This window comes from Saccopteryx bilineata, chromosome 1 (genome assembly GCF_036850765.1).
Source record: "Saccopteryx bilineata isolate mSacBil1 chromosome 1, mSacBil1_pri_phased_curated, whole genome shotgun sequence".
Taxonomy (NCBI): Eukaryota; Metazoa; Chordata; class Mammalia; order Chiroptera; family Emballonuridae; genus Saccopteryx; species Saccopteryx bilineata.
In genome coordinates this window covers 2,799,492-2,811,753 of record NC_089490.1, presented here as the reverse complement: position 1 = coordinate 2,811,753, position 12,262 = coordinate 2,799,492, and the positions used below count along the sequence as shown (strand labels likewise).

The window sequence follows — 12,262 nt, the reverse complement described above, 5'->3', positions numbered from 1 at the left end:
GTGGAAAATGACTCAGCAAAGCCTCCAGCTGGGCCAACCAGGTGCTGCAGTTAATTTGAGACGTGTCAGAGGCCATGGACGAGGCAGCTTCCCCGCTGGTATTGCTGGATCTCCTTAGTGGCTACAGAGAGGCTCTGAGCCATTCCTACCAGACCACCGGTTCCCTTCTGTGAGACAGGGGGTGACGGAGGTCTGTCCTCACACCCAGTAGTCACAGTACAGCTCCTCAGGGATGTGGCCCCTCTGTGCTTCCTATTACTGGAGAACCTGAAGTTCAGAAATAAAGCTTCTTTGGTTTTTGTTTTTACAGCGCCCTGGAATGAGCACAGCCTGCAACCTCACTCGTTTGGTGACCTTGGCCCGTTCTTTTATTGCTTCACCTATAAAATGGCGATCTTCATAGTATTTAGTGCGAAGAGTTGTTCAAATGATTCTCTTTCTTTTTCCACCTTTCTCTCTGCCCTCTCCCCCCACATATTCGTACAGTGCTTAGTAGACTGACTCCTGGCCTCGGACCGCCCCCTCTGCTCCCGGCAGGCCTGGGGTCGCCCTGAGGTCCCTGTCTCCAGCTCAGCCCCTGACGGGTGGGTCTGATTGTTGGCCAGGCAGCCACGCAGGGTCTCGGTAAGCGTGGCGCGGTGGCAGGTGGGCAAGGACGTCCTGCGGGATCAAAAAGGCATCCGCCAGCCTTCCCCAGCTGGAGAGGGGCGTCTCCAAAATCCTCGGCGGCGACCCCAGGGCAATAACTTTCCTTGTACCCATGACGAGTGCGTCATTCTAAGGAACAAAGGCAAGCCAGCCCTTACTGACCCCCTACACAGAGCACGGCCATCAGGTGGAGGTGGCCAAGTACACGCCCTGTGGACTCGATGTCCCCTCTGGAGTCGTGTCGGGGAAGCTGCGGGGTGGGGACACCATGCAGAAGGGACACCCGTGGAAGTACGGGTGTCAGGCTCTCGCTGGGAAGATCGAGGATGTCACTTGGCGAGAGGACAGTAAGAGGTCCGCAGTGGTCAGGGAAGGAAGGGAGAAGTTTGCAGCCATCTTCCTGGGGGACGGGGCTCCTCTGTGGGCGAGATCACGGGACACAGCACAGTCTTCGACGGCGTGGACATCAAGCAGAGCAGGCCATACCGGCTGGTGACCCGCAGTGAGTTGCGTTCTTTGAGGGGCCACCATTCAAGTTCAAGTTTCCAGTTAGCGATCACAGCCGCTTTGTCAATCATGCGCCATTCTCTCCCGACGGGAACAGATCTGTCAGAGCCAGTGCCCACGGCCAGGTGCGCGTCTATGACAGGAAGGCCGGAGAGAACGTGTGCGCACCGTGAGGGAGCCGGACTCGCCACGGGAGACGTCTTCGCTCTTAGTGGGCACCCTGATAGCGCGCGTCTGCTTCCTGCTTCCGGAGACAGACCTCTGAAATTTGGGGCGTCAGTGTGAACTCGCTGGTCAACGTGGGTAACCAGGGGCTCAGCAGCCGGGCTTCTTGTGGTGGGAGGACCACCCCCCTCCTGAGCCCCTTGGGCGGGCCTGTGTGAGTGAAGCAGGGCGACAGGCGACAGACAAGGAGTTCAAGCCGCTGAGTTCTAACTTCCTCCCTCCTTCCTGCCCACACGCACGCAGGTCTTTCCCGGGGACCTTACTTGGGGACCTTACTTAGCTCATTGGGAATCGAAGAAAAGCACTTGACCAGAGGCTGAGCGAGAGAGGTGCTCAGAGGCGGGGGAACCCGGGGAGGGCGGACCCGGCAGAAGCCCAAAGCCTTTTTTCTGCCCGGCAGGCCGGCAGGCCGCACCCCGGCTGGGCCCGGGCAGCTGCTCTCAGAGATGAAGGAGAGACCAGGAGGGGAGAGGAAGGAGGGGGCTGAGAGAGCGGAGATCGGAGTGTATGTGGATTTGGAGGGAAGAGAGGAGTTGTCAGGTGGCAGATGGCACGGGGTGGTGAGACCAGGGGGCCAGGGGCGCTCACCCAGGACGTTAGACACCTGCCCTTCCTTCCTCCTGGGGGTGCATCTATCTTCCATTTGCTAAGGGCTCGCTGTATTTTTACCTTATTCTGAATTGAACTCATTGAAGTCATACAACTGGAACCTCTTCGCTTTCCTCTTTCTCACCCAAACCTTCCTGTCTTCCTCCTTCTCTCTGAAGAAGTATCCGTTTTTCTTGCCACGACGAATGCTCTCTCTCATTCTGGCAGTTCTGGGGAAACTTCTCCTTCCTTTTCCGTTCTATCCTCAGCCTCTCTTATCTAACGGCTGCCTTCTACCTCCGTCAGAAACTTGTTAAGATCTTCCCTACTTTAGAAGTAATTTTTGCTTGGTGTTGCTTTTCTTTCAAGTGAGAGTCTTGCCTTTTCCTTTATTTTCACTTCCAAAATGTGAAGGACTGGTTGACGTCTGCCACCTTCATTTCCTCATTTCTAATTTACTCTTTACTCTTTTGGAACGCAGCTTTGACCTTGAACACTCTGCGTCCCATTGAAGGTTATCGGTGCCCCACCGAGTATAAAATACAAAGGATGCTTTCTTATATTTTATCCTCTTGGACATTTTTACAGCATTTGATTTTCTTGAAAATCCTCTCCTCATGTCCCCGTCGCCCCTTTTTTTGTGGTCCTGTTTTGGTTTATACGAAATCATATTCTTTATTATTATTATTATTATTAAGTGAGAGGCAGGGAAGGCAGAGGCAGACTCTTGCATGCGCCCTGACCAGTATGCACGCGGCAAGTCCACTAGGGGGCGATGCTCAGCAACCGAGCTATTTTAGCTCCTAAGGCGAGGCCATAGAGCCATCCTCAGCATCCAGGGCCAACTTTGAGCCATTTGAGCCATAGCTGTGGGAGTGGAAGGAGGGGGGTGGGAAGGAGAGGAATGGAGAAGCAGATGGTAGCTTCTCTTGTGTGTCCTGACTGGGAATCAAACCCAGGACACCCACATGTCGGCCAACACTCTACCACTGAGCCAACCGTCCAGGGTGGCAGCGGAGAAGTCACATTCTCTAGGTTGTTCCTGATCTCTTCTGTTTCTCTCTGATAACCCCTCACTAACTCCTCCCGAGGCATAGGCTCCAGAATGCTCTACTTTTTCTTGATTAACACACCCTCTGTTGGCAACGCCAGCCACCCCACGTGAAAGGAGAACTGTTGGTCAGGACAGGCCGGGGACAGCACTAAATGAGGACGTGAGGGCGTAATAAACACTCTGTCTAGTTCTGGGACCACCTACTACTTGGAATATATGTATCTTTTTCTCTCCCAGCCTCTTTCCAGATTACCTAAACCACTGTCAGTGACTCTGCAGGTACACGGGTCCTGCCTGGTATAACACAACTCTATGAAGGTATTCTACCCAGCACCTCATGATGCACAACTCCTCTGTCCTGATTGGTTATCAGAGTGGGAGTTTCCAATGCTGGGGAGGCCAGAAAGGTATATACTCTAATGAATATTTTTTTTGACTGAGTTGTGCAAGGGCAGGCCCCATTCCGAAGAGGCTGATGCTTTTCCTGTCCCATTTCTTTCTTCCAGAATGGGTTCTGGGTGGGTTCCCCAGGTGGTGGCTCTGTTAGTGATTTTAATCAGGCTGGATTTCTCTATGACTCAAGGTGAAGACACTCCAGGTAAGTATAGAGTGATCACCCCCCCCCCCCCAGGTGTGTATGCAAGAATTGGCGTGGCGTGGCGGGCTGGGGGGGTACCTTTCCACGCAGGTCCTGGCTACAGACGAGACTGCATGGCGTGGCGGGCCAGGGGGGTACCTTTCCACACAGGTCCCGGCTACAGACGAGACTGGAAGTGGCTTCTGGTTGCAGAGAGAGTGTTTTTCCCTCTAAAGGAAAGCATTTCTTCCCTCTCTGCCGCACACAGTGGGCTCCTGGGGAAGAGACTTCCTGTACCAGGGCCACGGGCTCAGGAGTGGGGAGGCAGGAAGAGGGAAATGGTTTGTCCTGCTTACAGTTTTCTTGGTATCACAGTCAGTGGGAGGTGGTCTGAGCAAAGCTGCCCTTCCTCAAGGGGAGCTGGCTCTGATGATTGTGACTCTTTCTCTATTTATCCAATGGGGACAAAAGGGACTGGAAGCAAAGTTGCTCCTTTTGGCATTTATTCAGCCCACATTATATTAATAGGATTGTATCAAACCATTGTGAGAACTAAGAGACATTCCCAGGGTACGTGTGTTTATTGCTGTTATGATACCGTGAAGCATATTTATCAGCAGAAAACAGGATATAATGTGCTGAAAAAAACAAAACAAAACCCCGCTTTGAATGTCAAAGTTTCATTAAGGACAGAAGAGGAACAAGCCTGGGTGGGGTAGAGTGGATGACACCCGGGTGGGGAGGGAGAAACCTGAGGGGGGACGCTGGGTGGGGCGGGACAGTTGTTCTTAAACAGTGGGAACCTCTTGGAGATTGTAATGTCCATTAAACAACACACACACACGCACACACACATGCGTGCACACACACACACGCACACACATGCGTGCACACACACACGCACACACACACACTCAGCACAGATCTTAAATCTGAACCAGATCTAAAAAAAAGAAAGAAAAGGTTTCCTGACGGTGACTGTAAGAGGGAACAGAGACCCGGAGGTTGGAGCCTCACCGTCAGTTCCCCCTGGAGAGTGAGGTGGGTGTGGCTGAGACAGGAAGGAGGCTGCTGTCTGTCCCAGCAGCTGGGCCCCAGGCCCCGGGCTCCGGGAGGGGGACTCTGAACTCAGAAGTGAGAGCAATTTCACAGCGCAAGGTCAGCAACAATGACTTTGTAACAGTCAACTTCAACGCCGTTTCCTCAGGGAGGTCTTTCCTGCCAGCCGGCAGTACCTGCCCACCTGGGTTTCCTTTCACGCTGTTGTTCTCATGGGCCTAGAACGGCGTGGCTCCGACCCAGCGAGTTCGCAGCACGTTGCAACCATTGTCAGTGCAAAGACTCTCTCCCTTCTGCGGTGTCTCTGTTCTCACTTCCTCCTTTCCGTGGATCAGTGATTTTCAACCTTTGTTTCTCACGAACCCATAAACTAATTACTAAAGAAAAAGGGGCCCTGACCTCTTCTTCCTTAGTAACTAATTTATTTGTGCCATAAGATGAAAATGGTTGTATTTAGTCAGGGGCACTGACCTTAGTAATTAGTGTGTGTTTGTGCCATGAAAAAAAAAAGGTTGAAAATCACTGCCATGGATAACTGTCCTAACGGGTCGGGTGTGTCTTTGAGTATGAGGGTGGCCTCTAAAAATATAAAGCATTGGGGTTTTTTTGGCGTATACTTTTAACTTTTAACAAATGGCGTCGTGCATAACCACATTGCATTCCTTTCTCACTTAATGGCGTGCTTTCCAGCCGTGCCTCCGTGTGCTGGCTGTGAACCCAAACCACCCGTATCAACGGGGGAGCAGGTCAGGGACGGTAAGGGGCGGTGTCTGTGGAAAACTACTGGGCTTACCACGGGAATTCATCCCAACCGAGACCCATCCCAGAGCCATGTACCAGTTTGTCTCTCAAACCTTTCCCGTTCTTCAAATCTTAGGCGAATATCGCGGTCTCAGTCTGTTCGAGCTGCGGTAACAGAGCGCCCCGGACTGGGTGATCTGCGAACCACAGAACTTGGGTTCTCACAGTTGGGGAGTCCGGGAGTCCGAGATCAAGGCGTCCACGTGGTGGCGCTCCGGTGCGGGTTCTCCGCTGGGTTCACAGATGTCCCCTCTCCAGTGCCCTCACATGGCCGAAGGGGAGGAGCTTCTCCAGAGCCTTTGCTGTAAGGGCACTAATCCCGTTCATCAGGGCTCCACCCTCACGACCTAAAGCACCCCGACTCCCCACCCCCGCTCAAAGCCCTCACCTAATGATACCGTCACCTTTGGGGGTTAGGATTTCAACACAGGAATCTGGGGGAGTTAGAACATTCAGAGCACAGCACACTGTATGCGCTACAAACGGGTCATACTTTTTTCTTTCTTTCTTTTTTTTTTTTGTATTTCTCTGAAGCTGGAAACAGGGAGAGAGAGTCAGACAGACTCCCGCATGCGCCGGACCGGGATCCATCCGGCACGCCCACCATGGGCGATGCTCTGCCCACCAGGGGGTGATGCTCTGCCCACCAGGGGGTGATGCTCTGCCGGGACCAGAGCCACTCTAGCGCCTGGGGCAGAGGCCAAGGAGCCATCCCCAGCGCCCGGGCTATCCCTGCTCCAATGGAGCCCTGGCTGCAGGAGGGGAAGAGAGAGACAGAGAGGAAAGGGGGGGGGGGTTGGAGAAGGAAATGGGCGCTTCTCCTATGTGCCCTGGCCGGGAATCGAACCCGGGTCCCCCGCACGCCAGGCCGACGCTCTACCGCTGAGCCAACCGGCCAGGGCCTCATACTTTTTTCTTACCTACAAGGACTGATTAAACAGCTTTGGAAAATTAAATTACTTCGGAGAACATGAGCAGATTAGACATGAGGTATTAAAGTCAATACCGGGCGTAAATTCATTACTATCAGTGTTAGTAGGGACTTTGAGAGCAGAAAATCATAATGGAGAATAGAATTGGAGTTTTAAATTCCATCTTAAATGGCAGTGTTTAATATAAAATCCCCCAAAGAAGGTTTAAGCTAACTTTATGTTCCCCATCCCACCCCATTATTGCAACTACCAGGGTGTAGGTAGAGTGCCAGTGATGATGACGATAATGGTGGTGGTGAGGATGATGGTGATAAAAGGCATCTTCAAGCCATGATTAATTATTTTTTTTTTTGGACAGAGCAGAGAGAGGGACAGATAGGGACAGACGGATAGGAAGGAAGAGAGATGAGACGCATCAATTCTTCATTGCGGCATCTTAGTTGTTCGTTGGTTGCTTGTTCATTGTTTTCTCACATGTGCCCTGACGGGGGGGGGGGAACTACAGCAGAGCGAGTGACCCTTTGCTCAAGTCAGTGACCTTGGGCTCAATCCAGCGACCTTTGGGCTCAAGCCAGCAACCATGGGGTCATGTCTATGATCTCACGCTCAAGCCAGTGACCCTGCGCTCAAGCTGGTGAGCCCGTGCTCAAGCCGGCGACCTCGGGGTTTCAAACCTGCGTCCTGTGCATCCCAGTCCAATGCTGTATCCACTGCGCCACAGCCAGGTCGGGCGTGATTAATATTTTTTCACCCAACATCAACAGAGGTAATGAAGTTGTTACCTCACTAGAGCCAGCAGAGGGGATGAGGTCTCTAACTAAGAGCACAGAGGAACAGTTTTCTTGGAGAAAACTCATCGTGAGTGGAAGGTAGAGGGGAGTTTATTTCACGCCGACCATACACCTACCCTGCATTCCCCTCCCCCACCTCCATCACTCTGTTCTCAACTCCAGAGGAGGAATGTGTAGAACGAACCAGCGAAAGGCAAGACACTATTGAATTATTCCATACAGGGGTGGATCTTTTGACTTGATAACAAAGGGACTTCAGACCTTGGGCTTCTGGAAACTGGATTTGGAGAAACCTAGCCCGGTGTCTGGTGAAACTCAGTCAACAAATACTCGTTGGATGAACGTTTTGTCTCCTGGGACTCTCTTTGGCTTGCTTCCTTGGGTGACATGTCCCCTGGTTGCCCGGCCTGGTAGGATGCGCCGTGGAGGTCTTAGCAATGGGGATCTCTTTGCCCAGAGGAACCAGGTGGGGCCCAGGGGAGAGAAGGGTGCTGTGGCCTGTTTACTGAGGCCAAGGGCCATCTCTCAAGTCTGTGAGGTCTGCCATAACTTGCCAGGTATGTGTTTCTTCAAGGCGGGGGCTGGTGTATAGTCTTTTTTTTCTTTTCTTCTTTTTGTTTTCCCAGAAGACTTTGTGATTCAGGCTAAGGCTGACTGTTACTTCACCAACGGGACAGACAGGGTGCGGTTTGTGGTCAGGTTCATCTTTAACTTGGAGGAATACGCGCGATTCGACAGCGACCTGGGGATGTTTGTGGCGCTGACGGAGCTGGGGCGGCCGGACGTGGAGCTGTGGAACAGCCGGCCCGACATCCTGGCGAGAAGCAGAGCTTCCGTGGACGCGCTCTGCAGGCGCAACTACGAGCTGGGCGCGCCCTTCACGGTGGGGCGGAGAGGTGAGGGGTGGGCTGGGCGCGCCCTTCACGGTGGGGCGGAGAGGTGAGGGGTGGGCGGGGTCCGCTGGGAGCCGGAGTCTCCCCGGGTGAGCCTGGCCATCGCATCACCCTTCTTCCTCATCACGGGCAACTTCCTGCCTCCGGATACCTGGGTTAGGAGCAGCGGAGTCCCTGTGTGTGTCTGTCCCCAAAGGTGACTCGGTCATCGCCACAGGTCAGGTCACTGTCATCTTGGTCCCAGGCACCCCCCAGTTGTCGGGACTTTAAGGACTAGTGTGGTGTCGAACACAAGGGCCATTGTGGGAGTGTCTGGTAACACCTGCCTCCTCCCCGGGGGCACGGGCGTATCTGTGAGATTTCCTCACATTTCCAGTCTCCTCTTGGGTGCTCGGGAATGAGATAGCTTCCGCGTTGGCTTTGTGGTTTTTCTTTTTTTTTTTAATGTTGAGGATTTTTTTTAAATTTATTTATTTATTTCTTACAGAGACAGAGAGTGAGCCAGAGAGAGGGATAGACAGGGACAGACAGACAGGAATGGAGAGAGATGAGAAGTATCAATCATTAGTTTTTCATTGCACGCTGCAATACCTTAGTTGTTCATTGACTGCTTTCTCACATGTGCCTTGACCGCGGGCCTTCAGCAGACCGAATAACCCCTTGCTGGAGCCAGCGACCTTGGGTTCAAGCTGGTGAGCTTTTGCTCAAACCAGATGAGCCCGCGCTCAAGCTGATGAGCTTGGGGTCTCGAACCTGGGTCCTCCGCATCCCAGTCCGACGCTCTATCCACTGCGCCACCGCCTGGTCAGGAGGTTTTTCTTCACGAGGCCTCATTTCTCTCTCCCTCTAGTGCAGCCAGAGGTGACGGTGTATCCGGAGAGGACCCCGGTGCCCCGGCACCACAATGTACTGCTGTGCTCTGTGACCGGCTTCTACCCGGGGGACATCAAGGTCAGGTGGGCCCGGAACGGCCAGGAGGAGAGAGCGGGGGTCGTGTCCACTGGCCTCATCAGGAACGGAGACTGGACCTTCCAGACGGCGCTGATGCTGGAAACGACCCCTGAACTGGGCGACGTCTACACCTGCCGTGTTGACCACGCCAGCCTGCCGAGCCCCGTGTCCGTGGAGTGGAGTGAGAATCGGCCTCTGGGCCCGACTCGGGTCGCCCTGGCTCGGCTGCGGCCTGGGTGACCTCCACACTCGGCCTGGTCACAGTGCTATTTCTCTCTCCCCTGATCTGAGGGAGCCAGGGAGTCGTGGGCGTCCTTGAGTCCGAGTGGGAAAGAACATGGCAGATAGCTCTCCGTAATCCCCCCAGGGATAAGGAGGTCTGGTCAGCCTGTCACTTCCTTCCAACATTGGGAGCGAACATCCTCTAGTACTTTGGTCTTGGCATTTAGAAATGGGGCGTTTTTCTGGGCCATGAGAGTCAGTAGCAGAAACTCCAGGGGGTATAAACCTTGCTTTCAAAGAGCCATTTCTAAGTTTATTTCTCCAGAGAGCATTCGGCTGGAGTCCGACACCGGCCCTGGGACTTCAGGGAGGTCCACCCAGCGGGGGGAGCTTTGTCCTGACGTCACCGCCTGTTTCCCACAGGGGCCCAGCCCAGGTATTCCTGGGGCAGGATGCTTGGTGGAGCGGCAGCCTTCCTGTTCGGACTCATCTTCTTCCTGATGGGGGTCGGCATCCACCTCCGGGCCTGGAAAGGTGACGAGCTGCTGTTGGGGGGCTTGTTGGGGGGGGACCCTGCCCGCCTGTCCTGTGGTTTCCTCTGCTCCCCACTTTTCCTGACATCAAAGGTGTGAGGCAGGAGGCTGACTGAACTCAGGGGCCCCCGGCTTAGTCTATTCTGTAGCCGGAAACTTCCTGGGGGTAAGCAGAGATGCAGGTCACCCCCCCCCCCCCGTCTTCCAGGGGTAATCAGAGCATTTAGTCCTAACTGGGGGGTCCTGGGTGTGAGGGGACCCAGCTCTGGTGAAAAGGCAATGTCTTCCTCCTTGTCTTTGGGTGGCTGATTGTTCTCACGGTCCTCTGGCCGGAGGGAGACATCGTGGGGCGAGACGTAAGGGTGGCTCTGGCTGGGTGGCACCATCTGCTGTGTCCCTGGAGTGCGGGGCCGGGGGAGTCCCTCACGAGACTTTTGTCACCGTCCCTGCAGGTCTCAGGGGCTGCTCGCCCACCACCCCTGCTGCACCAAGGTCCTGACCGAAGCTTTGCACCTTGGAGCCCGAAGTCGGACCCGGTGGGGTGGCGTGGGCCCTCCTCTGAGCAAAGGGTTAGGGTTGGTGACTTTTCCCAGAGGCCTTGGAGGAGCCCTGAGCTGGTTCTAGAGTTTTGCGTTCTGAGACGACGCGCCTCTCGTCACCCTTCTGCCCTCCCTCCTCCCACCTGTATCTGTCACGAGTCCCCGTTTCTGGGACAGAGTGCTGAAACTCCCCCGAGCCTGGCTCCTTCCGTCCACAGCTGTCCACAGCTCTGAGGTCCAGTCCGGCCCTGCGAGGAGTTTCCTCCAAGTCTTTCCCTCTCTCCAACTGCAGGCTCCCCGGTTTTCCGAAAACAAATGCTCAGACTGCCACTCTCCTCTGGGCTCTTTTTCAAAAAGCCTTGTAAAATGCAAAAATAAAATAGAGACACAGATAATAACACAAATGTATAATTCAATGAGTCATTTAAGACAAAACCTCTGTAATCACCACTCAGGTGGAGAAACACTTCGCTGCCACTGTGGTCTCCGAGGGCCTCAGGCCCGTGGAAGCCCCTCCGACCAAGGCGGTCACATCCGAGCGCAGGGCACCCGCGTAGGGCATTTCTGTGCCGTCTCCTCCTCAAGGGCGAGCTCCTGGATAGCACAGCTTAGCTGTCTGTTACGTCCCGCCTACGTGACGGGTTTCTCCGCCAGCGCGTTCTTTTGCTAACGATGGCTCCGCTGAAACGCCTGAGCCCCGCGACCTGCAGTTTCCCACAGTCTGGGTTGCTGATCGCAGACCCCGGGGCCGGCTCCGCACGTCTTCCTGTCCCTGCATTTCCTGTGAGTCGCCCGGCTGCAGAGCCCGCCCGGAGTCAGCTCTCCCCCGCATCTCCTGCGAGCCCCCCCCCCCGGAGTCAGCTCTCTCCCGCATCTCCTGCGAGCCCGCCCCGGAGTCAGCTCTCTCCCGCATCTCCTGCGAGCCCGCCCCGGAGTCAGCTCTCTCCCGCATCTCCTGCGAGTGGGTCCGGCTGCAGAGCCCGCCGGGAGTCAGCTCTCCCGCATCTCCTGCGAGTGGGCCCGGAGTCAGCCCTCTCCCGCATCTCCTGCGAGTGGGCCCGGCTGCAGAGCCCGCCTGGAGTCAGCTCTCTCCCGCATCTCCTGCGAGTGGGCCCGGCTGCAGAGCCCGCCCAGAGTCAGCTCTCCCGCATCTCCTGCGAGTGGGCCCGGAGTCAGCCCTCTCCCGCATCTCCTGCGAGTGGGCCCGGCTGCAGAGCCCGCCCGGAGTCAGCTCTCTCCCGCATCTCCTGCGAGCCCGCCTGGAGTCAGCTCCCCCGCATTTCCTGCGAGCCCGCCCCGGAGTCAGCTCTCTCCCGCATCTCCTGCGAGTGGGCCCGGCTGCAGAGCCCGCCCGGAGTCAGCTCTCTCCCGCATCTCCTGCGAGTGGGCCCGGCTGCAGAGCCCGCCCGGAGTCAGCTCTCTCCCGCATCTCCTGCGAGTGAGCCCGGCTGCAGAGCCCGCCCGGAGTCAGCTCTCTCCCGCATCTCCTGTGAGTGGGCCCGGCTGCAGAGCCCGCCCGGAGTCAGCTCTGTCCCGCATCTCCTGCGAGTGGGCCCGGCTGCAGAGCCCGCCCGGAGTCAGCTCGGGTTCCCTGAGGACGCCCTCTGGTGGCGGCGTGGTTCTTCACCTCCAGGAGCAGTGTCCGCCTGTCTCCATGATGTTAGGGACCCGCGGCCGCTCAGTGCCTAGGCCCTTTCATGCACCGGGGATGGCAGAACGGGGATGTTCTGATTCTATCCGTCCTGCATCTATGTGCTTTACTGCAGTATCTTAGCAATGGTACTGTACTTCCATGTAACATTGCTGTAAAAAGTCTGATGATTATCTAATCAAATCACTTTCTTTTTTTTTTTTTTACTGTGATGCCCTGGCCATATTTTCTTTTTCTTTAATGTTCAGAAAGTATACTGCTCACAAAGATTAGGGGATCTTTTAGAGTTTC

At 55.2% G+C, this 12,262-nt stretch overlaps 1 protein-coding gene across 2 annotated transcripts; it reads left to right on the top strand.

The window, feature by feature from the left end:
- The first annotated feature begins 3,471 nt into the window (after window positions 1–3,471).
- LOC136321080 (HLA class II histocompatibility antigen, DO beta chain) lies at window positions 3,472–11,188 on the top strand. Of its 2 annotated transcripts, none has more exons than XM_066254156.1 (5): window positions 3,472–3,620; window positions 7,812–8,078; window positions 8,926–9,207; window positions 9,672–9,782; window positions 10,234–11,188. In XM_066254156.1, exons 1-5 carry the CDS (start codon window positions 3,530–3,532, stop codon window positions 10,278–10,280), a joined length of 798 nt encoding a protein of 265 aa, XP_066110253.1. In that variant the 5' UTR covers window positions 3,472–3,529; the 3' UTR covers window positions 10,281–11,188. The 2 variants fall into 2 exon arrangements, with proteins under 2 accessions (XP_066110253.1, XP_066110252.1); XM_066254155.1 differs by having other exon boundaries at window positions 7,809–8,078; window positions 10,234–11,185.
- The last annotated feature ends 1,074 nt before the right edge of the window (window positions 11,189–12,262 follow it).